The following is a 26,712-nucleotide window of genomic DNA, read 5'->3' on the forward strand; positions in this document are numbered from 1 at the left end:
TTTCAATCAGTAGTGATCTCAATGCAGCTGACTCCCAGCCAGCTGTGCCATAGTACTGGTAAACTGGCTGGGATTTTTGGCAGTTATAGGCCAAAACATCTGGGGAACCACAGACTGAGAACCACTGCGATATTTGTCCACTGAGAACATTAGACTGCCATTCAATTGTTAGCCCCAACCAAGGCTGGATCTACACCAGGCATGGGGAAACTTTGGCCCTCCAAGTGTTCTAGACTTCAACTCCCACAATTCCTAACAGCTTCAGGCCCCTTCCTTTCTATCTTTTCATTTCCACTTAAGCAACTGAGGATGAAAAGGAAAGGCCCTAAGGCTATTAGGAATTGTGAAAGTTGACGTCCAAAATACCTTGAAGGGCCAAATTTGCCTATTCCTGGTCTACACTGCCATATAATCCAGATTACAGTATGTAACAATATTTGAAAAAAAAACTGTTCCTGGTTTGAAAGTGTTATTTCCTGTTTAATTGCTAAAGCTAAAGGTTGTCCCCTGACATTAAGTCCAGTCATGTCTGACTCTGGGGTGTGGTGTTCATCTCCATTTCTAAGCCGAAGAGCCGGCATTGTCCATAGACACCTCCAAGGTCATGTGGCCGGCATGACTGCATGGAGCGCCATTTGTGTGGTACTTACTTTGAAAGTCACTGTTATCCTCCAGAAACTTTTTTTTTGTGGCACAAACTATGTGGAATTGGTTGAGAAATTCATTGAAAAACTATTGCAATATGTGCTATAGCAAGATGCCCCTCCCGAAGAAACAAAGTTTTTGCAGTTTAATAAACTTTTCCTATATTTTTATGACAGAACCAACCTACGAAATGACATTTATCACCCCGGAACAAAAATCATGTTACATAGTGTAATCAAAGGAGATTATATGAGTCTACACAACTATATAATCCAGTTCGAAGCAGATCATGTGGATTTTATGTGGCAGTGTAGAAGGGACCTAAGATAAACTTGCTAAATCTGTGGCATTGAGGTGAAAATTTGGACATCCATTCAACCATTTCAAAGCTCCTTGCTTGAGTGGTGATGGCACGATCATCAGCGTAGATGAAACTCCATCCCAGTGTCCTCAAACTTCCCAATGCTGCAACCCCTTAATGCAGTTCCTACTGTTGTGGTGACCCCCCAACCATAAAATAGTTTTTGTTGCTACTTCATAACTCTAATTTTGCTACTGTTATTAACTGTAATGTAAATATCTGATAAACAGGATGCATTTTCATTCACTGGACCAAATTTGGCACAAATACCCGATACGTCCAAATTGGAATACTGATGTGGTTGGTGGGAAGGGGGGGGGGGATCAATTTTGTCATTTGGGAGTTGTAGTTGCTGGGGTTTATAGTTCACCTACAATCAAAAAGCAATCTGAACTACACCAATGATGGAATTTGGCCAACTTAGCACACATAATTCTCATGACCAACAGAGAATACTGGAAGGGTTTGATAGGCATTGGCCTTGAGTTTGGGAGTTGTAGTTCACCTACATCCAGTGAGCACAAAGATAGATCTGGACCAAACTTGGCACAGATACTCAATATGCCCAAATGTGAACAGTGGTGGAGTTTGGGGAAAATAGACCTTGACATTTGGGAGTTGTAATTGCTGGGATTTATAGTTCACCTACAATCAAAGAGCATTCTGAACCCCAGAATTGATAGAATTGGGCCAAACTTCCCACACAGAACCCCCATCACCAACAGAAAATACTGTGTTTTCCGATGGTCTTTGGCGACCCCTCTGACACCCCTTTGCAACCCCTCCAGGGGTCCCGACCTCCAGGTTGAGAAACGCTGCTCTATCCTTCTGGCAGTGGCTGATCATTTGCGTAGATACTGTAGTTTCTCAGCCTTACAGCAACAACCAGGGAGGAAAGGATTCAAATTTTATGAGGTGAAGGTCGGTTGCTGCACTCACCGATCACTCTTTCCACAATCTGGTATTGCTTGTTCAACTCAGAAGCCAATTCTTGCTTGCAGTTATAGTATTCCACATCTTCTGGGCTCACCTTTGCAAGCCTAGGCACAAACAGAGACAAGTAAAAGTAAATAAATATAATAATACTATCTTGCTTTAATGTTTGAATATTTGTATATTTTTAATTGCATGCTGATCAAGTAACTGTTAGAAATGAGAGAAAAATGTTGGGACTTTTTAACCTTGAAAAAGGAGCCAGAAATTGGTTGTTGTAAATTTTTGGGCTGTATGGCCATGTTCTAGAAGCATTCTCTCCTGACATTTTGCCCACATCTATGGCAGGCATCCTCAGAGCTTGTGAGGTCTGTTGGAAACTGGAAAACGGAGTTGATATATCTGTCCAAAGTCCAGGGTGGGAGAAAGGACTCTTGTCTGCTGGAGCTAGGCGTGAATGTTTCAACTGGCCACCTTGATTAGCATTTGATGGCCTGACAGTGTCGCTTGTTACTGCCTGGGGGAATCCTTTGTTGAGAGGTGATTAGCTGTCCCTGATTCTTTCTTGTCTGGAGTTCCCCTGTGTTTGAGTGTTATTAAAACTCTAAAATTATAAGTGTAAATAAAGAACAACAGGGACAACTAACCACGGACAATCTTCAGCTAATGGCTTTCTGATATAGAAGAGTGTTATTGAAAGTTTGTTGGTTTTGTTTTTTTTGTCGTGTCAGAAGCAACTTGAGAAACTGCAAGTCGCTTCTGGTGTGGGAGAATTGGCCGTCTGCAAGGACGTTGCCCAGGGGATGCCCGGATGATTTGAAGTTTTTATCATCCTTGTGGGAGGCTTCTCTCATGTCCCCGTATGAGGAGCTGGAGCTGATAGAGGAAGCTCATCTGCCTCTCCCCTCTACTTGAAAGTAGAAAGGTAGAAATAAATGATACTTAAAGGAACCAACAAATAAGAAGTTAAAATCAATAGTTAATAAGCAGGAGGCTTATAGATCAATTTAGTAGATGTCTGCTTGTTTATAATGTGTATATGTTATATGCTTTAGATAAACGTGTGCTATTTACTTTTGTATATAACGAAAAATGTTTTTTTTATTCTAGTTTTAATTTCATTTTGTGTCGTTGTATTTTATAAGTATTGGCCACCTTGATTATCATCGAATACTTGATTACCCATATTAAAAAAACCTCTAAAATCAGGTAAATAAAAAGCAATACTGAAAAAACAGGGACATTCTAGACAAGAAACAATCAGGGCCAGCTAACACCTCCCAACAAAGGATTCCCCCAGACAGGAAACAGTCAGGCTTTGAAGCTGCCAGGCCATTAAATGCTAATCAAGGTGGCCATTTGCAACATTCACACCTGCCTCAAGCAAATAAGAGTTCTTTCTCCCACCCTGGACATCATTCCACAGATATATAAACCTCCCTTGTGTTGTTTCCAACAGACCTCACAACCTCTGAGGATGCCTGCCATAGATGTTGGCGAAACGTCAGGAGAGAATGCTTCTGGAACATGGCCAGACAGCCCAGAAAACTCACAGAAACCCAGTAATACATACAAACCAGGAAAAGAAAATGTTTCAAATGTTGTTACATAATTCACAAAAAAATAATTCAAAGTCAAACACGTGACCATAACTCTTGGCTTACTCAGATGTGAGTGATGGTTGCCAACATAGAAAAAAAGGTTAATTTACTTATGGGTGTTAACTGCAAAGAGTGCAATCTGCAAAGAAGCCCAAGGGCAGCTTGCAAGCCACTGTACCATTGCTTGATTTCTTCCTCTTTCTTCTTGAAGTTCTCCAGCTTCTTCAGGCCTTTCACTTTCTGCTGCTGGAGGGAGTCCTCGCTCTCCCACGTGCTGTGGATGTGCGACCAGCCTTTCCACTTGATCAGGTACTGGGCCTCCCCTTCCTCTGCCTCGGGGTCAAAGTCGGCACAAGGGTCGCCATTGGCTTCGGTGGCATAGACCGTGGTGGAGGCCCCGACGGCTGCAAAAAGACATTAACATAGGCTATCACTCGTGGCCAAGTATGACTGCCTTCTGGGGGTAGTAGAGTCTTTGCAGTGGGTCTGTAAGTGACTGTAGAGAAGGCATGAATGAACTTCGACCTTCCCTCCAGGTGTTTTGGACTTCAACTCCCTCCCTCTATCTATCTATCTATCTATCTATCTATCTATCTATCTATCTATATGTAATGTTTGTTTGTGGGATTAACATAACTCAAAAGCCACTGGACAAATTGACACCAAATTTGGACACAATACACCTCTCAGGCCAATGAGTCACCATCACTCATAAAAACACCGAAAAACACAACAGAAGAGACCTAAAAAGCAAAAAAAAACCCACCAAAAAACATTACAACGCATGCACAAAACCACACACACACACACATATATATACACACATGCAAACACACATATATGCACATACGCACAAATATATATACACACACAAAACACATACCCAGATTAGGCCACAGCAACACGTGGCAGGGGACAGCTAGTTCTGCATAAGCGGCTGAGGGTGGGGAGGATGAAAGGCCCTGAGGCTTTTAGGAATTGTGGGAGTTGATGTCGAAAACACCTGGAAGGCTCAAGTTGGCCCATGCCTGCTGTAAATACTTATTTGCAATCAACCGGTTCCTATCTGGATACTGTGACCCGCCTCGAGGAGAGGCAGGTAAGAATTATTATTATTATAATCATTATTATTATTATTATTTCATCCCATCCTCTCCGCATACAAATACACAGTGTGCCCTATAACAACCAACAACAAGGACTGTAATGTTAATAGATTCAACAAAAAAGAGGAAATCAGTATCAAAAGGGTGATATAGGAAGGATATTAATGAAGTCGTTTTTCTTGGCAAAGCTTTCCCAAGAGCGGAGGTGAGCAGCGGTGTGGGAGTCAAGGCCCTATTATACCCAATTGAGAACCCCCCCTCCATTTATTATTATTATTGTTATTATTAATAATAATAATAATAATAACATATACATAACAACACAGAACACATGCAAAACTGTCTGTGGTTCATCTCTGAATATCAGGCTCTTCCCAACGGCCTAAGATATTGAAAGTATTATTACATGATCATGATGATTATTATTATATTATAATTATAATATATATTATCATATTATAACTTTTATTATTATATGTTACATGTACATAACACAGCATACATGCACAAGTGTCTGGGATTAATCTCTGAATATCAGGCTATTCCCAATGGCCTAGGATATTAGAGATATTATTAGATTATTATTATTATTTTATATTATTATTACATTATATATTATTATTATTTTATTACATGTACATAACAGCACAGCACACATGCACATTAGGTCCAAGTGTCTGGGATTTGTCTCCGAATATCGGGCTCTTCCCAAAGGCCTAGGACAGTCGTTCTCAACCTTGGGTCCCCAGATGTTTTGGCCTTCAACTCCCAGAAATCCTAACAGCTGGTAAACGGGCTGGGATTTCTGGGAGTTGTAGGCCAAAAACATCTGGGGACCCCAGGTTGAGAACCACTGGCCTAGGCCTTTGGGAAGAGCCCGATATTCAGAGACAAATCCCAGACACCTAGGATATTACAGGTATTATATTATTATTATTACATTATATATTCATATTATTATTACAGAATGTGCACAATTCCGTGAAGTGCTGCCTTCCTTCTGCAGCATATGGATTGATGTTCTGTCCAAATTAAGGCTATCATTATCAACATCACCATCATAATCAACATCTTTATTTATACCCCGCCTTTCTCTCCATGGGGACTCAAAGCCACTACCATTCCCACACTTAGTCAAGTTTTAAAAGCACAATACAAAAGTTTTATGAAAAACCATTAAATAGTAACAGTGTAATAAAGAGATTTCACCCTGAGAGCAAACGTGTATCCTTCCTTCTTCTGCAGTCCCTCCGAAAATGACAAGATCGTGATGGGAGATCAATCTTGCCACCATTTTGAGAAGGAATGAAAAGGGGAAAACTGGGCCACTTGGAGGTTGTACAGGGGTCTAGGGTGCCAGTGAAGTATTTTGGGGTGTTTTGACTTTTTTTAAAGGCTTTCTGCATGGCTGGGGAGGAGGTTGAGTATTGACTTGAATTGCATTGAATTTTCTTAAGTGTGTGAGGGGATTGGTGGACTTCAGGGACCACAAAAGTGGGATCTAGAAAGTACACAGGCTCCATGCTGTCCAATAAGGTTTCCAAACTCTGGTCTAGATCCAGACAGGTTTTTACAGCTGCCACAAAGGGGAGATGAACCAACACTTCAGTCAGGTGGAAAGATGGCTCCCGGCACTCATAGGCGCCGCTCACCTCCTTTTTTGCCAATCCTCCCATCGAGCACTTTCTCAATTGTTTCGCTGTTGTCCTGCTGCTCTTCGATTCCTTCTCCGGTCATCTCAATCAGGTCATCGGAATCGGTCTCAAAGTCATCATCCTCTTTATAACTATGCAAAGAAGCAAGAAGAAATGACAGATTAGGTGCATTCCGCAATCTTAGGAAATATCGTACTGAAAGAAGAAATTGTTCCTGAAATACAGCTGAAGGAGACAACACCACAAAGTGTGACTCTAGGATGAAGTGTGATTTCCAGCTAGATCAGGCATGGGCAAACTTTGGCCCTCCAGGTGTTTTGGACTTCAACTCCCACCATTCCTAACAGCCTCAGGCCCCTTCCTTTCCCCCCTCAGCCGCTTAAGCGGCTGAGGGGGGAAAGGAAAGGGCCTGAGGCTGTTATGAATGGTGGGAGCTGAAGTCCAAAACACCCGGAGGGCCAAAGTTTGCCCATGCCCGAGCTTGAGATTCTCCAACTCTTCTTCTCCCTGACACGATGAACCCCAGCCAGCTTTACCTGACGTTTTTGGCCGCTCGCCGCCGGGTCTGCCTTTTGGGCGCTTCATCATCATCGTCATCATCATCATCCTCAGAGGACTCTGTTTTCCTTCGCCGCTTCCCACGTTGGGGCCTAAGGGCTTTCTTTGCAATCGTTTTGACCACTGCTCTAAAATAAGCATCAAACAGAGAGATTTCTAATCCATGGGGTGTAAACAGTGAGGTTGAAGTTGTGAGGACCTCTGGATGGAGAAGCCTTTTTCCCTCTGAACTTGCTTTCTTTAGAAGACATTTTGCAAAATCTCACATGACAGCTGAAGGGTTTAAGGAAGTGGTTCCCAACCTGTGGTCCGTAGACCACCTATAGTCTGCAAGAACTAAAATATGGTCTATGGCCTCATCATTACTACTACAGATAATAACACAGCCCAATTTTTTTCTAGGTGTCTTCATTTTAGGCCTGTTCTTGGGCTTATTTGGGGTGTTGATTCAGAAAATTGCATTGGATAATAATAATAATAATAATAATAATAATAATAATAATATATTACTAGCCATCCCCTGCCACATGTTGCTGTGGTCTACCTGGGGGTTCTGTGTGGGAGGTTTGGTCCAATTCTATCATTGGTGGGGTTCAGAATGCTCTGTGATTGTAGGTGAACTATAAATCCCAGGAACTACAAGTCCCAAATGACAAAATCAATCCGCCCCCAACCCCACCAGTATTCAAATTTGGGCGTATCAGGTATTTGTGCCAAATTTGGTCCAGTGAATTATGCAGGTGAACTACAACTCCAAAACCAAAGGACACTGCCCACCAAACCCTTCCAGTATTTTCCGTTGGTCACAGGAGAACTGTGTGCAAGTTTGGTTCAATTCCATCATTGGTGGGGTTCAGAATGTTCTTTGATTGTAGGTGAACTATAAATCCCAGGAACTACAAGTCCCAAATGACAAAATCAATTTTTTAAAGTGAAGGACATACATTGGGTTGTTAGGTGTCTTGTGTCCAAATTTGGTGTCAATTTGCCCAGTGGTTTCTGAGTTCTGTTAATCCCACAAACATTACATTTTTATTTATATAGATTGTAATATTATAATATATTATTATTATTATTATTATTATATAAAATATAATTATTAATATAATAATATTATATTATTATATTATTAGTCTCCCCAGTGGGACTCAGGGCAGTTTCCAAACAACAACATAAAAACATAGAGTCACAACATGAACAAAAAAAATAACAGCAACATAAGCATGGAATTACCCAACAACACATAAATATTAAAAGGAAAAATCCTGCCTGCTCTTCATGTCTATTTGTTAGGGCATGGAAAAGGAATGGGTCAGAACAAATAAAAAGGCTGGGTCAAGACTGATACAAATTTAAATGAGATGGGACCGGCATTTGGGTATTGTACTGTAACAGGTAAATGACAAAAGTAAGGATGGGCTGTTTCCAGGGGCCTGTTAGGAGAATGACCAGGGTAATATATAGGGGGCTAGGTCATGTCCAGACAGTGTCTGGGCTGAGCTAGCACTGGTCACTCTCGAGGATTTGTTGAAACCACCAAATCTTCAAACTCTTACAAAAAGAGGGGAGGGATGGGGCCTGTCTTATTTCCCTTGGAAGGATGTTCCAGAGGTGGGGGGCCACCACCAAGAAGGCCCTCTCTCTCGTCCCCACCAACCATGTTTGTGACAGAGGTGGGAGCGAGAGGAGGGCCTCCTCAAAGGATCATAGAGATCATGCAGGTTCATAGATGGAGATGCAATTGTGAGGATTACTAACTATGGTTTTCTGTGGGCAAGCAGATGGTGACTACTGGGTGGCATATGTTCTGTGTCTGAAACTAGAGCTGATGTGGTCTATCCAATGCCATTTTCTGAATTTGATTTGCTTTGAATTGTATTTTTATGCTATTGTTTTGTCGAGGCCTTGGCCTTTGTAAGCCGCATCGAGTCCTTCGGGAGATGCTCGCGGGGTACAAATAAAGTTAATAATAATAATAATAATAATAATAATAATAATAATAATAGTCAGCACCCCAAATAAGCAAACCAAATCTGAAGTTGACCAAAAACAGACTCATAAACCTTTTGGTACTAATGTTGGAGAGTGGTGTCTTGTCAAATGGTCCCTGGTCAAAAAAAGGTTGGGAACCACTGATTTAAGGGATCCATGGAATCAGTTCAGTGTACTGGTCTGAATTCAAGGGAGACTGGGATTCAAATCCCCACTTGGCCATGGAAACCCACCAGATAGTCATGGGCAAGCTCTCAAGGGAAGCTAATGGCAAGCCTTCTCTGACAAAGACCTTGCCAAGGAAGTCCCATGATAGGGTCCACCTTGGGGTCACCACAAGTTGGAAAAGACTCAGTGATAACACAATGATAACAACACAAAAGTTCAAGGAATTGATTTCCCCACATTTAGCCCCCTTCTCTTTTATTCACTGAAGCTGATGGGGAGATGACACCCAAGTCTGGTGTAGGTTGAAACCATCTATGACAAGCATGGGCCAACTTCAGCCCTACAGGTGTTTTGGACTTCGTCTCCCACAATTCCTAACAGCCAGTAAGATGGCTGGGATTTCTGGGAGCTGGAGTCCAAAACACCTGGAGGGAGGGTCGAAGTTTGCTCATCCCTGGTCTATGAGGTTGGGCTGCACCCAAATCATTAACCTCACCCCATCTTTGGGGAAAAGATTAAAAAGGATATTAGAGCTATTTCAGGGGCTAGCCATTTTTTCCCCAGCTTGCCAGGAATGGACAACATATTCATACATATTGGCTACAACAGCAACACCAGGGAACAAGAATCAATAGGTAAAGGTCTTTATTAGTCCAAGAAGAGAAACTGCAAGAAGAACCAATCTTTCAGGACTACTTATGGCAATCTAGTCAAGGAGACTTCTATTGAGGTTTCTCTGCATCTGGACCCTCCAGTTCCACCTCACCTCCTCAGGACAGGTCTCCTGGCTCTGACTTTCTTCTGCTCAGGTTCACTGTCAGCACTGGTCTCTTGTTCCTGTCCATCTTCATCTTCATCATCATCCTCAGTCCCATCCGTCTTCCATTTGTCTCTAAAGATGAGGGAGAAAAGCCAAACTGAATAGATCAACATCTTCTTCTTCTAAGATGCTACCATTAGCTGTACAATTAGTATTACTATTAGTAATACTAATAAATCCCATTTATATTGTATCATTAGTAATCCATATCATCCCTGGAAGCAAACAGACATGATCCTGAATCCTCACCTTTTCCTCGTTGGCTTCTGGCTTCTTCTTTTGGGGCTTTCGCTCTCGGATTCACTATTTCCCTTGAAAGAAAGAAGAGAGGAAGGGAATAAACAGAGGCTGGTGGGAAGTCGAAGATCCTCCCGTTCGGTGTCCTTGAACGCCAGAAAACAGTCAGAAGCAATTCCATGTCACACTTAAATCCATAAAAGCAATGCCAGGCTGTACAGACCCCAAATGGTAAGATAATATCCCTTTTGCTGTAACCACAATACTCAATCATGAAGGTTTTCAAAGACACAGTCCACCAATAACAATGATTCGACCAGGAAAAGAAAACCCAACATCTCTTACAACCAGTATCTCTTAATTCTGCTTTATCTGATCTTCTGATTGTAATAAATTTTTCACTTAATTCTGCTGGAACTCATGTTTTTACCAACAGAATAGAAGCATTAATGCCAAGAGGAGAAGCATTGGTAGCAGTATAGTAGTAGTAGCAATGATGTCCAGTAATCCGAAACTCTCCCCAAACCTAAACCTTCACCTTTGGGGAAAGGGGGCTAGTTACACATCCAGTGTCTGCTTCTATGTAGATGTAAACGCAGGTGTTGCAAAATCAGAAAGACCTGAAATCCAGACAACTTCTGGTCCCAAGCATTTGGGCTAAGACACATTCACCCTGTATTGCGATGATTTTATTTATCAGATCAGAAGCCGATCGAGGGTACAGTTTTGCGATGTGATTATGATCTTTTATTTATATCTGACCTTTCCCCCCAAAAAATGAAAGTAAGGCATAGTACAGTATGTGTGGTGCAGACGTATGAGTGTTGACAAATGCCTCAAGGTTCCCCAGTAATGGAAACCCATCAAGTGACCTTGGACAAGTGACACACTCTCAACTTAAGAGGAAGGCTAAGGGAAAACCCTCCTGAACACATCTCACCCCACTGACAGAGTCACTGAAATGCATGAAAGCCAGCAAAGTGTAGTGTTGAGTGTAGGATTCGAAAAGTGAACTCCACCATGGAAACTCACTGGAAGACCTTGGGAATGTTGTCCCATTCTCTCAGCATCAAAGGAAGGCAAAAGTAAACCCTCTCTAAAGAAATCTTGCCAAGAAAGACTAATAGCAGAGTCACCTTAGGGTTGCCACAGGTTAGCAAGCGCTGAAAGCACACAACAGGAACAACAACAATGCAGCTTACAAAACAATACCAAACATACAATTAAAATGACAACAAGATCCCCATATCCATGAGGGATGCACTCCTATCTGGATCACAGTTATCTGAAACTTCAGATATGATTTCTGTCTGAATTCTGGTCCCAGATGTGCTCGAGGACCTGGAGATACCTACAGTGGTATCCCCTCTAAGAAATTGTGAAGTCTTCCAATGTGACTCTACAGCAGTTGTTCTCAACGAGTGGGTCCCCAGGTGTTTTGACCTGCAACTCCCAGAAATCCCAGCCAGTTTACCAGCTGATAGGATTTCCGGGAGTTGAAGGCCAAAACATCAGGGAACCCACAGCCTGAGAACCATTAGAATCATAGAATCATAGAATCAAAGAGTTGGAAGAGACCTCATGGGACATCCAGTCCAAAACCCTGCCAAGAAGCAGGAAAATTGCATTCAAATCACCCCTGACAGATGGATATCCAGCCTCTGTTTAAAAGTTTCCAAAGAAGGAGCCTCCACCACACTCCGGGGCAGAGAGGTCCACTGCTGAACGGCTCTCACAGTCAGGAAGTTCTTCCTCATGTTCAGATGGAATCTCCTCTCTTGTAGTTTGAAGCCATTGTTTCGTGTCCTAGTCTTCAGGGAAGCAGAAAACAAGCTTGCTCCCTCCTCCCTGTAGCTTCCTCTCACATATTTATACATGGCTATCATATCTCCTCTCAGACTTCTCTTCTTCAGGCTAAACATGCCCAGTTCCTTAAGCTGCTCCTCATAGGGCTTGTTCTCCAGACCCTTGATCATTTTAGTCGCCCTCCACTGGACACATTCTAGCTTGTCAATAGATCACCTACCAGACACATGGATGCATTATTTGCAGGCTATTGCATAAGGAGGTACTGAATACTTCCTTTTGCAATGCCCTCAAAATGCAAAGACTGGTCTTATGGAGGGTTATTATTGTTTTTTTGATTAGGCATCAAATTGTTGCCTATTGTAAGGCCACTCTAAGTCCTCTTCAAAGTGAGAAGTGTGGAGTTCAAATGCAGTAAGTAAATAAATAATGCCACAATTGATAACAGATGGAATTCAAGGGCAAAGGAGAAGATGATGCCAACACAGCAGGAGGAACATTACGAGGGAACAAAGAGGTCCGGCTCACAAGGTGATCTAGCAAGAAGATCCCTCCAAGGTTCTTCCAGCTGTAGAGGGTAGGAAGCATTTTCCCATCTTGGTTTGAAAATGCTACTTTCGAGACAACAACTCTTCATTCCCTGGCATGGGAACCTATTGTCCAAAAAGCTAACCTTTTCCAAACTCAGTCAAGGTGGGTGTCGTTCCCATTCCAGAAGGGAAACAAGCATTCTTTTCTGGTTTTTACAATATTGTGTGGTGTGGTTCAGTTTATGGACTGATTTCATATCACTAGCATAGTGCATGCTGGGCAATCATTAGAGAAAAACGTATACCAGGGATTCTGGTATATGCAATTCTTGGGAAATGGAAAACAAAAGCCAATGTCACTGATGCACTCATCCCTATGAGATTTGACCCTCCAGGACACTCTTTAATGGGTGCAACGCCAGTGGACTGCAAGCCCTTTATGGAGTTGTGAGTTCAAGGAAGTACAATACAACCCCTGTATCCACAATTTAATTTATCTACATTGGACAAAATATTCCTCTCTAGGTATTTCACCATCCTTTTTACCTATGAGTTTTAAATTCTTGTGTTTACTGTATTTTAATCTTTGTTCTGTGTATTTTATTACATGTATTACATGTAGAAATATATCTCATAGAAGCATTTTATAAAATGTTTGATGATGATGTGTTTTTAGCTATGTGGTGCCCCACCTTGAGTCATGAGGAGAAGTGGGTAAGAAAAGAATATTGTTGTTGTTGTCATTGTTGTCGTTGTTGCCGTTTTCTAGATCCTCCAGAGTGACTCTGTGGTGTTCTTCAGCCAGATGCTCTTCTCCTTCAATTGTATTCGCTATTATCCACAGCTTTGTGTGTCCACACAATGTCCAGGAATGTTTCCACTGTGGATACCGGGACCTAATTAGGGCCCACTGATACTGCACTATTAATCTACTGCCACAGTCCATCCTAGAGAACTCTGGGATTTGTAGGTTGGTGAAGCTACGCCAACAATCTTAAAATCACAGAATGAAAAGGGGTCCCACACATCATTGAGTCAAATCTTACATTAAATGCATGAACACCAACTAGATCATTCCCAACAGGGAGCTCTCCATCCTTTCTTTTTGAAGACGTCCAGAGAAAGAGACCTCAGAATCTTTCTAGGCAATTGGTTCCATTGTTGAACTGCTCTTCTTGTCTGTAACTGTAAACCATTAGGCCTGATTCTTCCCTACAGGGCAGCAGAGAACAAGCCTTCGTTGTCTTCCCTGGGCAACTCCCAAACAGGATATGTATTGATCCCACTTCAAGGGACAGAACTTCAACCAAATCTTTGACTCATGGAAATATCCACCAGTGTGTCCTAATTCTGAATGAACGATGCTCCAAAAACTCACAGAGCTGGAAAGTGACGTATGGACCATGTCCAATGCAAGATCTCCAACTAGAGCAGAACTTCCCAAACTAGAGCAGAACTTCCCAAACTCAGGTCTTCCAAATGTTTTGGACTTCATCTTCAAAATCCCTGGTAACTGACCAAGTCAGCTGAAGCTTCTGGGAGTTGACTTCTAAAACACCTGGAGGATTCAAGTTTGGAAGATGTCCAGAGAAGGAGGCCTCACCATCTCTGTAGGTAATTGGTTCCACAGACGAACTGCTCGTACTATCAAGTTCCTCCTAATGTTCAACCTAAATCTACTCAACTGCAACCTAAAAACATAAGGATTGGTCCTATCCTTTGGGCCGGCAAACAACAAGCCTGCCACCCAATCTCAGTGCCAGCCCTTTCGATATTTAAAGAGGGCAATCATGGAATTGTTGAGTCTTCTCTTGTCTAAGCTGAACATGGTAAGATCCTTCAACCTTTCCTCAAACACTTTTTTCTCCAACCTTCTTATCATCTTGCTCCAACTTATCCACATCCTTCTTAAAATGCCCAGAACTAAACCAAGGACTCCAGATGAGGCCAAATAAGCATTGAATATAATATATGGTTGTCTCAACTTGGATGTTCCCTCAACTTGGAAGTTGAGGGAAGTCATTATTCCCTTAACTTCCAACAATTAATAGTGATTATAATATGATGTGTCTACTTGACAAACTCCTTATACACCAAAAGTAACTTCATCTTAAGTACTTTGCCTGAGTATACAAACACAACCAGAACAACAACAAGCCCTGGTTATGATGCATACCTAGGGTTTCGTCACTTGTACAGTGAAACAAAGCAAATCCTTAAGGAAGACCTTCAGCTCTTTTGGATGGCCAAAAGTCATAAAGGCCTATATTTTGAGGCAAAATGTTCAAGTCTGGGTGCCGGGCGCTAGGCACCTAAATCCATATATAGGCACCCAAGTATAAATGGACCCATTTTGAGAGGACTCCTGCAAGAGGGAGGAGCGGGTGCCGCTTATCTTTTGAGGTGCTTGAATATACATTTAGGTGCCTACCTTTGGACTTCCAACTTTGACATTTTCAGTCTGATTCTGAACTTTCCTGGGCCTCATTACCTCCGTCTGTAAGAAACAGAAGGGGAAAGCAACGCTGATCCTTCCTCGAAACCGGCAGGGTGGGAGTTGTGCGAGGCGAAGAGAGACAATATGAATATAAAACTGAAATGAAGCCACTCGAAAAAATAAAATCACAGTCACATTCCATTAATGGAGCATCCCTAAAAAGACTTGATGGAAAGAAGGAAGATGGGAAGGAAAAGTCGAGTCACCTCCGGACTGAGAAATGCAGTAAATAAATAAGGAAAATGCCTCACGGAACAAATGATGAATATAAACTGGGTTCATGCAGACGACTATCCCCACACACAAAAGGGAAAAAAGAGATGTCAAGAGATGACTATCCTCAAACACAAAAGGAAAAGAAATGAATTAATGGAACGAGGAATACCACAGAAACGCATACATTTAACATGCACATGAATGCAACTCCATGCTCGCCCTGGAGTTCTCGGCCTTCCCTCTTTTGAATGCAAATAGGTACAGACTTGTGTCACGTTTAGACCATTGAACCATAAATGTACTGATTCATGTTCGGGTCATATAGAAGAAACAGTGGAAATGGTGCCACTGACATCTCCAGGTTTTCAAGGCCACAGAGATCAAGAATGGCATGTCTCTTCCCGTTTCCTACCATGAAGGATTATTCCCCGCTCTTCGCCTTCCCCACCCCTTACCTCTTCATTTATATTAAAACGGGAGGGCTCCTGCCTGCTTCGGTTTGACCTCCTCACCCCATAAACATCGGGATATTCTTCCCACATCTGCAAAATAAACCAGATTTGTATTTGCACGCCGTTCTTCATCCCAAGAATGTAGGGTGATCTATGGTGATCAAGAATGTAGGGTGATCTCTAGTTTAGTTTCATGAGGATGCTACAAGGTAGGTTCGCTAGGAGACTAGCCGAAAGGTTTCCCAAGTATTGAGAAGGATTTTGAACCCAGGTCACCCTAGTTCACACAACTAGGAGTTTTGAAGGATTCAAATGCCCAGTCATCCATGGAAACCCACTGGGAGACCTGGGACTCTCTTAAGGTGCATCTACAATGGATAATTAATGGAGCTTGGCACCATTTCAATTGCCATGGTTCAGTGCTATGGAACCATGAGAGTTGTCTTTAGTTTTCTCTGCGAATGAATGCTGGAGGCTCACCAAACCAGGGTTCCATAGTATCGAGCCATCATGTCAAACTGTGTTAAATCTACAGTGTACATCAGTGGTTCCCAACCTGTGGTCTGCGGACCACCAGTGGTCCACATGAACTAAAATATGGTCTGCAGTCTCGCTGTTACAACACCGTTGCAACAAAAGCAACTAGTCTCACGAAACCCTCTTTTAGTGCCAAGGCAATGATGATGTTGGAGAGGAGAGGCAGAGTACCCACGAAAGGGGTGTCTTCATTTTTAGGCCTGTTCCTAGGGTTATTTGGGGTGCTGATTTGGAAAATTGAACTGGATAGACCACATCAGTTCTAGATTTTTAAATATTGTTTTCTGTGGGTGAGCAGATGACAACTACTGGATGGCATATGTTCTGTATCAGAAACTAGAGGTGATGTGGTCTACCTAAGGCAATTTTCTGAATCAGCATCCCAAATAACCAAACCAAATCTGAAGTTGACCAAAACTTGATTTGTAACCATTTTGGTACTAATGTTGGAGACTGGTCTCTGATCAAAGTGGTCCCTGGTCAGGTGGTCCCTGGTCAGAAAAAGGTTGGGAACTACTGGCGTAGATGCACTCTTAGCCTTAGAGGCAACCTCCTCTAAACAAATCTTGCCAAGACAACCTTCTGATCATTTGGGCTATTAGTCAGAAATAGGTAACATGAAGACATGCAACAACACCAACAAAAATCATCCCAGATCAGGTCCAATATCAAACGCTCAGAAGGCATGGAAGACACCAACTCATGTCAACAAAATTAGTAGCTCTGTTCACATATCCTTTGGGTACTCCACTTGCTTCATCCATAGGAATGAATAATTAATTACCAAGACAGAGAAAAATGTGAAGGAAGACATAACTCCCAGGATCTTGGAGACATATCACTAGAACACTGTCTAGGCAGCACAGATAAATAAAATGCCTTCAAGATAAAGCACTGGAAAGGATTATGCTTTTGGAATGCAACTCCCCAAATCTCAGTCTACACAGGCATGACCATTACAGGGATTCTGGGAGTTACAGTCTTAAAAATTGCCTTTTTCAAAGCCTGCTAAAAAGCGTTGATGAAACCAAAGCTGGCCCAGCTTCCTACTTCCAACAATGAACCACTTCTGGATAGCGCCAGTTGTGCAAAATCCTTTCTGAGTGTTGCATGCCCTACTACATGCCGCAGACTCTCATTGATACAGGTTGAGTCTCCTTTATCCAAAATGCCAATGTTTTCAGTTTTGGATTGTTTAGATTTCAGAATATTTGCACATACATAGATAACACTATGTAATGAGTTTTTACAGTTTAATAAACTTCTGTAACATTTTAAAACTTTTGTGCAGGCAACAAAGTGTGTGCGCCACCAGAAAGCAAAGGTGTCGCTATCTCAGCCATCCGTGGAGACCATTTTGGAATTCCAGATAAGGGATGCTCAACCTGTAATTTAATTCACTCCAAGTATATAAAAGTGAGAGCTGTTTCCAAGATTTTTGGGCCATTGAGTGAGTCATGGCTGCAAACAATGGTTGGGAACACTAGGAGGAGGAGGCAAGGGGCATACTTTCTTGACATCAGCTATCCTTTCTTTCTTGGAGGCCGGCTTATCTTTGGCTTCTGGAGGCGTCTGCTGGGATTTCGACCCTGTCGACTCGCTTTCAGATTCCGACTGGCTTTCTGAGCTTTCCAAGCTGCTATTGGACTCGCTGCCATGTTCGCTGGCTTGCTCGCTATCGGATGGGCTTGCTGAATCCGATCCCGAAGCCTCCTCTGATGCCGAGTGGCTGCAGAAAAAGAAAGAAGAACCCTGTTAGCATTCATGTGCTTCACTTGTTTAACTCAGAGTTGGACATCTTGAAGTTGACTGAAAACTCATAACTTTCACAAGAGCCATACTTTAGGAAAAACCATCTACTGAACTATGGGTGCCTCTGCACTGTAGAACGAATGCAGCAGCGGCTTTCTTTCCAAAACAGCCTCACACAATACAATATTTACTTGGGTGGATGGTTGACTCTGTGGATACGAATTTGTGGATACAGAAAGCTGCCTATATTTAGGTTGGTTCCAGGACCTTCTGTTGATGCCCACATCCATAAATGCCCAAGTCCTATTACACGACGTAACACTATTTTTGTTCCTGGGTTACAAATGTCAATATCTAATTGGTTCTATGATAAAAACACAGGAAAAGATTATTAAACTGCACAAACATTGTTTTTTGCTAATTTGCTGTAATGTTTTATTATTGTCTGATTCAATGTTCGATGTGTTATTATATTATTATTTAATTTATATTATTATTTAATTTATATTATTATTTATATTATTTTATATTATTATTTAATTTATTTGTTGGTTGCACCTTATTGACATTGAATGTTTGCCACTGTATGTATGTTATTAACTGCCCTGAGTCCCCATTGGGGAGATAGGGTGGGATTCAAATAAAGATGATGATGATGATGATGATGACTATTATTATTATTATTATTATTATTTTGCAGTACAGACATCCTGCAGCACATTTTGCTCTAGTTTTTCAATAAATATATCATTTGTTTTTGTAGCAGCCACAAAAACAAAGTTTCTGGAGGAAAACAACAACTTTCAAAGTAAGGGTACACAATTAAACAGGAAATAACACTTTGAAACCAGGAACAGATTTTTTTTCCAAATCTTGTTACATAATGTTATATACTTTCTATAGAAATGGAAAAATCAAGCTTTGCTTTTTGGATTTTAAATATATATATTGTCAAGCCTTGTTGACAATATATCCATGGATACAGATGATCAATTATATCCACAAAGTAGTAGTTGCTTGGCTTTCCTTCCAATCGGCTCCATAAAAGATAGTTGTTACTTTTTAAGAAACAACAAGATTGTATTTAGATGGATTTTGTGTGTGTGTGTGTGTCAGGAACAGCTTGAGAGAACTGGCCCTCTGCAAGGATGTTGCCCAGGGAACACCTGAATGTTTTACTATCCTGTGGGAGGCTTCCTTCATGTCCCTGTATGAGAAGCTGGAGCTGACAGATGGGAGCTCACCACACTCCCCGGATTCGAACCGCCAACCTTTCAGTTTAACCCATTGTGCCAACAGGGGCTCCAGATGGACGGTTGACCCCATGGATCCAGAATCTGTGGATACAGACGTCCGACTATATTCCAAGGTATGGGCCCATTCTTGTAATGCTGATGACAAAAAGCCTAGGTTGCATCTACACTGCAGTTTTTATGCAGTTTGACACCAGGACTCAGTGCAATAAAGCACGGTATCTGTAGTCTGATGAAGCACTCTTTGGCAGAGGAAGCTCAAGATCTTGGGTAATCACAACTCCTATAAGCACTGAGCCATGGCAATTCAAGTAGTGATGTCAATCTGCCTAAATTCTACAGTGTAGACACAACCATGGTCCTCCAATGTTTGTTTAGGGCATGTTTCCAGCCAAAATACAGTATGACTGGATCAGTTATTTTATTTCTCAATGTCCGACAATGGATAAATGATATCAGTGATCCAGTTATGCTGTACTTTCTATTTATTATTTATTTTGGACATTTATATCCCACCCTTCCCACCCTTGAAAGGAGACTCAGAGAGGCTTACACTGGCAATCATTAGATGCCACACAAACAATAGCAATAAAATCACAGCTAAAACATGAACTTAAAAAAGCAATTAAAAACATTCATTTAAAAGCGAACAACTCCAAAACCAAAACCAAATCCACATCCAAAGTCATAGTCCGAGGTCTGACTATTGTCAATCAAAGTAATAGTATGCATTATTATTTCTGTGCCTGCTGCTCGAATGCTTGGTCCCATAACCATGATTTAAGCTTTTTTCTAAAGGACAGGAGAAAAGGGGCCAACCTGATTTCAATGGGGAGTGTGTTCCACAGATGGGGGGCCACCACAGAGAAGTCTCTGTCTCTCGTCCCCGCCAATCGCACTTACAAGGGTGGCGGGATCGAGAGCAGGGCCTCCCCCAACAATCTTAAGCTCCGAGGTGGATCATAGAGGGAAGTACATTCAGACACTCTAGGCATTTTCTAGGTCTTCCAGTGTGACCCTTTGGTGTTATTGAAACAGAGGCCCTTCAATTACAAAAGGGATTTGTTGTTGTTGCTATTGTTGTTGTTGTTGTTGTTAGTGACAGACTTTGTATTTCTAGGTGCAAAGATTAATGCAGATGCAGACTGCAGCCAGGAAATCAGAAAACGTTTACTTCTTGGAAGGAGAGTAATGACCAATACCGATAAAATAGTGAAGAGTAGAGACATCACACTGGCAACAAAGAACCGCATAGTGAAAGCAATTGTATTCCCCGTAGTCATCTATGGATATGAGAGCTGGACCATAGGGAAGGCTGAGTGAAGGAAGATAGATGCTTTTGAATTGTGGTGTTGGAGGAAAGTTCTGAGAATGCCTTGGACCGCCAGAAGATCCAACCAGTCCATACTTCAGGAAATAAAGCCCAACTGCTCATTGGAGGGAAGGATAGTAGAGGCAAAGATGAAGTATTTTGGTCACATACTGAGAAGACAGGAAAGCTTAAAGAGGATAATGATGCTTGGAATAATGTAAGGAAAAAGTAAGAGGGGCCGACCAAGGGCAAGATGGATGGATGGTATCCCTGAAGTGACTGGCTTGACCTTGAAGGAGCTGGGGGTGGTGACAGCCAACAGGGAGCTCTGCAGTGGGCTGGTTCATGAAGTAACAAAGAGTCAGAAGCGACTGAATGAACAAACATTATTATTATTATTATTATTATTATTATTATTATTAATTTACTGACACAAAAGCACAGTATGTCACAGCAAACGAGATTATATGCTGGATTTCGTATCAAAAAATCACAAGTCGAACACTTCCCAAGCGTCTAGGACTGTGTGATGTATTTTCGAATGATGTGTGCAGATCCAAGTAAGGTGGCCTTTTGCAGCTGACAGATTGTGATTTTGTGATTGTTTCCAATTATCATTATTATTATTATTATTATTATTATTATTATTGTGTCCACAGAGGGTCCTGGAAAATATCCCTGCAAAAACAACAATATTTGTTTATTATGTTTGTGTTTATTATGTTTATTTATATACATCTGCTTTTTCTCTCCAGAAAGCCTTCTATCTTTGTACAGAAATGGGAAAAAAATTCCTAATGTTTACCTTTCAGGTCCTGCTGTAATTAATTAACACTATGATCCTTGTACAAGAATCATACTTTTAATTACAGCAGGACTTGGAAGGTAAACATGAATTCCTTCCCATTTCTAGAAGGCTAAAGACAGAGCTTTGGGTTATGCACAAAAGCCAGAACATACACAACAAAAGGCTACAAGGAAAAAAAATACATATATTCCGGAAGCCAACAATGACAAAGCATTTCCTCAGGATGCAGGCAGAGGGCAGCAAGGAAATGGATGGAGAAGAACAGCTGCAAATGCAGATGACCAGAAGCCATTTTACAAATGTTCTCGCTTTCTCTTTTCCACCATCTTATGTATGGATCGTTCCGCTTTCCCCTTTCGTTCCAAAGGGAAGGAGATGATGATACTTAAAAGCAACATGAAACAAATGGAGCTTGGAAAAGAAGTTGTGGCTGACGATACTTTGCAACTGTAAAAGAGTGGTGCAAACATTTTAAAAAGAGGGAAGAGTTGAATGCACTTCTTGCACAAAGACAGCATTAGCCACTGTTTATTTTTGGAAATCAATCCAAACATGGAAAAGCATTCACCCGTGTGTGACAAATCACAGTTTTATTTAAGCACACCAAAAATTAAATAGTGGGGGAAATGGCAGTTAAATTCAAACTAATATACAAGGAAGACATATAATTTGAAAAATACTTTAATTCCCTTCAAACTCTGCTGTGTACAATCTAACTTTATATCTAACTAGCCATCCCCTGCCATGTGTTGCTTGGCCCAGTCTGTGTATATGTGTTGTGTGTGTATATATATTTGTGTATATGTGTGTGCGTTTGTGTGTGTGGTTTTGCACATGTAATTTTTTTGGCTTTCTAAGTCTCTTCTGCTGTGTTATTCAGTGTTTTCATGAGTGATAGTCACTTGTTGGCCTGATAGGTGTCTTGCGTCCAAATTTGGTGTCAATTCGTCCAGTGGTTTTTGAGTTACGTTAATCCCACAAATGAACATTACATTTTTATTTATAGACTAGCCGTCCCCTGCCACACATTGCTGTGGCCCACATGGGGGTTCTGTGTGGGAGGTTTGGCCCAATTCTATCATTGGTGGGGTTCAGAATGCTCTGTGATTGTAGGTGAACTATAAATCCCAGCAACTACAACTCCCAAATGTCAAGATTCTATTTTCTCCAAACTCCACCAGTGTTCACATTTGGGCATATTGAGTATTCATTCCAAGTTTGGTCCAGATCCATCCTTGTTTGAGTCCACAGTGATCTCTGCATGTAGGTGAACTACAACTCCAAAACCAAAGGACACTGCCCACCAAACCCTTCCGGTATTTTCTGTTGGTCATGGGAGAACTGTGTGCCAAATTTGGTTCAATTCCATCATTGGTGGGGTTCAGAATGTTCTTTGATTGTAGTTGAACTATAAATCCCAGCAACTACAACTCCCAAATGACAAAATCATTTTTTTCCAATGAAGAACATACATTGGGTTGTTAGGTGTCTTGTGTCCAAATCTGGCGTCAATTTGTCCAGTGGTTTTTGAGTTCTGTTAATCCCACAAATGAACATTACATTTTTATTTATATAGATGACTTGTAGATTAAGGCGTCCAATGAAAAGAGGCTGGATCTGCATTGCCATCAAATGCCGTTTGAACAACATCAAACTGCATTATTTGACGGTGCAGATCCAGCCAGAGCTACAGTTATCAAAGTCAATGTTATACTGGATTTCTTGGTCTTTATTATGTGTCACAGTAGCCTTCATTCCCTTTGCTGCCATAAATTTTCATGGCATTGTTATTTTTGAGTTCCCAAAAGCTATAGCACGGTGAGCCCATCCTTCCTTAAATGTGGTTATTGTCAGAAATATTAAAAATTAACTGGGTATTTCCCCTTACAAAAATGTGAGTCAAGCACTGAAAGAGTTAGTAGGCTCAATCCTGTTAGAGTCAGGATGATGGTAGCTGTAGTTCACCCACATTCAAAGATTCATCTGTATATCCTATACTCAGAAAGCCGTGTGTCTTTCCAATGGGACCATTCATAACATCCAAAACCAAACAATGACTATTTTTAATATATAGCATTACAAAATACCTAACCTGGGCATCACCAGGTACCTATATAAATGTAATAAATAAATAAATACAAGCTAGTATATTTATTTATCTGTATGTCTGATCCACAAAGAGTCCTCCATGGCTTGATGGATCTGGACCAAACTTTGTACACGTATTCTTTATCATTCAACTTAAAACAATAATGGGGTTTGGGAGGAGGCTTGATAGAAGGCAATGGGCATTGTAGTCCAGTCACATTCAGAGAGCTGTGTGAATCCCACCAATGATAGATCTGGACTGAACCCGGTACACATGCCCTTCATGATACAACTGGCAGGGCTTGAGGGGCATTGGGGGATGATGAAGGGAGTTGTAGTCTGGCTATATCCAGAGAGATGCGTATTCCACCCGTGATGGATCTGGACCAAACTTGGTACACGAATCCATCATGATCCATCTTAAAATACTGGCAGGGCTTGAGAGGGATTGGTGGGTGATTATGGGAATTGTAGTCCAGCCATATACAGAGAGCTGTGTGTATCCCACCCACAATGGATCTGAACCAATCTTGTCATACATATCCTTCATGATCCAACTTAAAATAATAAGAGGGGTTTGGGAGAGGAGTTGATAGAGGGTGATGGAAGTTGTAGTCCACCCACATCCAGAGAACAATATGAATTGCAACATTGATAGATCTAGACCAACCTTTGTACACATACCCATCATAATCCAACTTAAAACATTTGAGGGGTTAGTGGAAGGTCTGATAGAGTGATGGGAGTTGTAGTCCACTCACATCCAGAGAGACACATGAATTCCACCGATGACAGATATAGACCAAACATGGTACACATACCCTTCATGATACAACTGGCAGAGTTTGAGGGGCATTAGGGATGATGATGGGTGTTGTAGTACAGCCATATCCAGAGAGCTGTGTGTATCCCACCCACAATGGATCTGGGCCAAACTTGGTACACATATCTATATCATGATCCAACTTAAATTAATTAAGGGATTGAGGGAAGGGCAAATAGAGAATGATGGGAGTTGTAGTCCCCCACATCCAGAGAACCATGTGAATCCCACCATTGACAGATCTGGACCAAACTTGTACACATACCCATCACAATCCAACTTAAAATAATTGTGGAGTAAGGGGGAGACCTGATAGGCAGTGATGGGAGTTATAGTTCACCCACATCAAAAGACCTGTGTGAATCCCACCAATGATAGTTCTGGACCAAATACAGTACAGATACCCTTCATGATCCAGCTTAAAACAATTGAGGGGTTGGGGGAATGCTAATAGAGGATGGTAATAGCATTGTAGTCCACCCACATTCAGAGAGCCATGTGAATCCCACCATAGATTTGCACAGAAGGGCTGAGAGAATAGGTAAGTGAAACTGCAGATAAGGGGATTGTTCTGAGACACACAGGCAGAAAAAAAGAAACTCCATTCATGACAAGAGTGCCCCCCTTTGTAACTCTCATGGGGCATCTATCCTATGTTGTTGTTGTGATATCCATGACGCATCCACCCTATTTTTCTCTCTTAGACATAAAGCGGATGTACAATCTGGACTAGCTCTGTACAAACTTAGCTGAAAGTAAGAATAATAATAAAATATATATTTTCCAAGGGATGCCAGAGTGTAGATGTAACACAATGCCTCACTCTCTCCAAACCTGAGAGGGTTTTATGCCCTTAAAAGTCAGCAATTAGTTGGAAAAGGTATGCAAAGGGTAAACACACTAAGGCAGTGTTTCTCAACCTGGGGGTCAGGACCCCTGAGGGGGTCAAAAGGGGGTGTCAGAGGAGCCCCCAAACACTATCAGAAAACAGTATTTTCTCTTAGTCATGGGAGTTCTGTGTGGGAAGTTTGGCTCAATTATATCGTTAGTAGGGTTCAGAATGCCCTTTGATTGTAGGTGAACTATAAATCCCAGCAACTACAACTCCCAAATGGCAAGTCTATTTTCCCCAAACTCCACCAGTGTTTACATTTGGGCATATTGAGTATTCATGCCAAGTTTGAATCCACAGTGCTCTCTGGATGTAGGTAAACTACAACTCCAAAACTCAAGGTCAATGCCCACAAAACCCTTCCAGTATTTTATGTTGGTCATGGGAGTTCTGTGTGCCAAAGACCATCAGAAAGCACAGTTCTATTGTTGGTGAGGTTCAGAATGTTTTTGATTGTAGAAGAACTATAAATCCCAGCAACTACAACTCCCAAATGACAAGTCTATTTTTCCCAAACTCCACCAGTGTTCACATTTGGGCATACTGAGCATTTGTGCCAAGTTTGGTCCAGATCCATCATTGTTTGAGTCCACAGTGCTCTCTGAATGTAGGTGAACTACAACTCCAAAACTCAAGGTCAATGCCCACCAAACCCTTCCAGTATTTTCTCTTGGTTGTCAGAGTTCTGTGTGCCAAGACTGGTTCAATTCTATCGTTGATGGAGTTCAGAATGATCTTTGATTGTAGGTGAATCCCAGCAACTACAACTCCCAAATGACAAAATAAATCCTCCCCCAACCCCACCAGTATTAAAATAATAAACACACTAAGGCAGTGTTTCTCAACCCGAGGGTGTCGCAAGGGGGTGTCAGAGGGGTCGCAAAAGACCATCAGAAAACAGTATTTTCTGTTAGTCACAGGAGTTCTGTGTGGGAAGTTTGCCCCAATTCTATCCTTGGTGGAGTTCAGAATGCTCATTGATTGTAGGTGAACTATACATCCCAGCAAAAACTCCCAAATGTCAAGATCTATTTTCCCCCAAACTTCACCAATATTCATGTTTGGACCTATTGGGGATTCCTGCCACGTTTGGTCCAGATCCATCATTGCTTGAGTCCACAATGCTCTCTGGATGTAGGTGAACTACAACTCCAAAACTCAAGGTCAATGCCCACCAAACCCTTCCACTATTTTCTCTTGGTCAACAAAGTTCTGTGTGCCAAGACTGGTTCAATTCTATCGGTGGTGGAGTTCAGAATGATCTTTGATTGTAGGTGAACTATAAATCCTAGAAACTACAACTCCCAAATGACAAAATCAATCCTCCCCCAATCCCACCAGTATTAAAAATTGGGCGTATCGGATATTTGTGCCAGATATGGTCCAGTGAATGAAAATACATCCTGCATATCGGATATTTACATTCCGATTCATAACAGTAGCAAAATTGCAATTACAAAGTAGCAACAGAAATAATGTTATAGTTGGTGGTCACCACAACATGAGAAACTGTCTTAAGGGGTCGCATAATGGGAAAGTTGAGAAACACTGCACTAAGGGATTACAAAGGGGCCTGTCTGGATTTCCTATGAAGCAGATAGGGAGAGAGGCATGAGGTTTAGCTATGTATATATATTATTATAATGTGTTTGGCTCCCTTCAAAGCACAT

General features: G+C 41.6%; 1 protein-coding gene across 4 annotated transcripts in view; it reads right to left on the reverse strand.

Annotated features, from left to right (window-relative positions):
• Positions 1-26,712, reverse strand: part of CHD2 (chromodomain helicase DNA binding protein 2) — an 89,734-nt gene that overhangs the window by 46,298 nt on the left and 16,724 nt on the right. For 2 of the 4 annotated variants that reach the window (XM_060755633.2, XM_060755632.2), the window contains exons 2-10: positions 17,624-17,843; positions 15,581-15,667; positions 14,844-14,909; positions 10,089-10,150; positions 9,786-9,911; positions 6,838-6,987; positions 6,299-6,432; positions 3,719-3,944; positions 1,946-2,046 (exon numbers count right to left, since the gene is read on the reverse strand). In XM_060755633.2, coding sequence (XP_060611616.2) covers positions 1,946-2,046; positions 3,719-3,944; positions 6,299-6,432; positions 6,838-6,987; positions 9,786-9,911; positions 10,089-10,150; positions 14,844-14,909; positions 15,581-15,667; positions 17,624-17,843 — 1,172 coding nt within the window. The remainder of the gene's footprint in view (positions 1-1,945; positions 2,047-3,718; positions 3,945-6,298; positions 6,433-6,837; positions 6,988-9,785; positions 9,912-10,088; positions 10,151-14,843; positions 14,910-15,580; positions 15,668-17,623; positions 17,844-26,712) is intronic. The other 2 variants (XM_060755635.2, XM_060755636.2) reach the window with 2 other exon arrangements.

This window comes from Anolis sagrei, chromosome 9 (genome assembly GCF_037176765.1).
Source record: "Anolis sagrei isolate rAnoSag1 chromosome 9, rAnoSag1.mat, whole genome shotgun sequence".
NCBI classification, from domain to species: Eukaryota; Metazoa; Chordata; class Lepidosauria; order Squamata; family Dactyloidae; genus Anolis; species Anolis sagrei.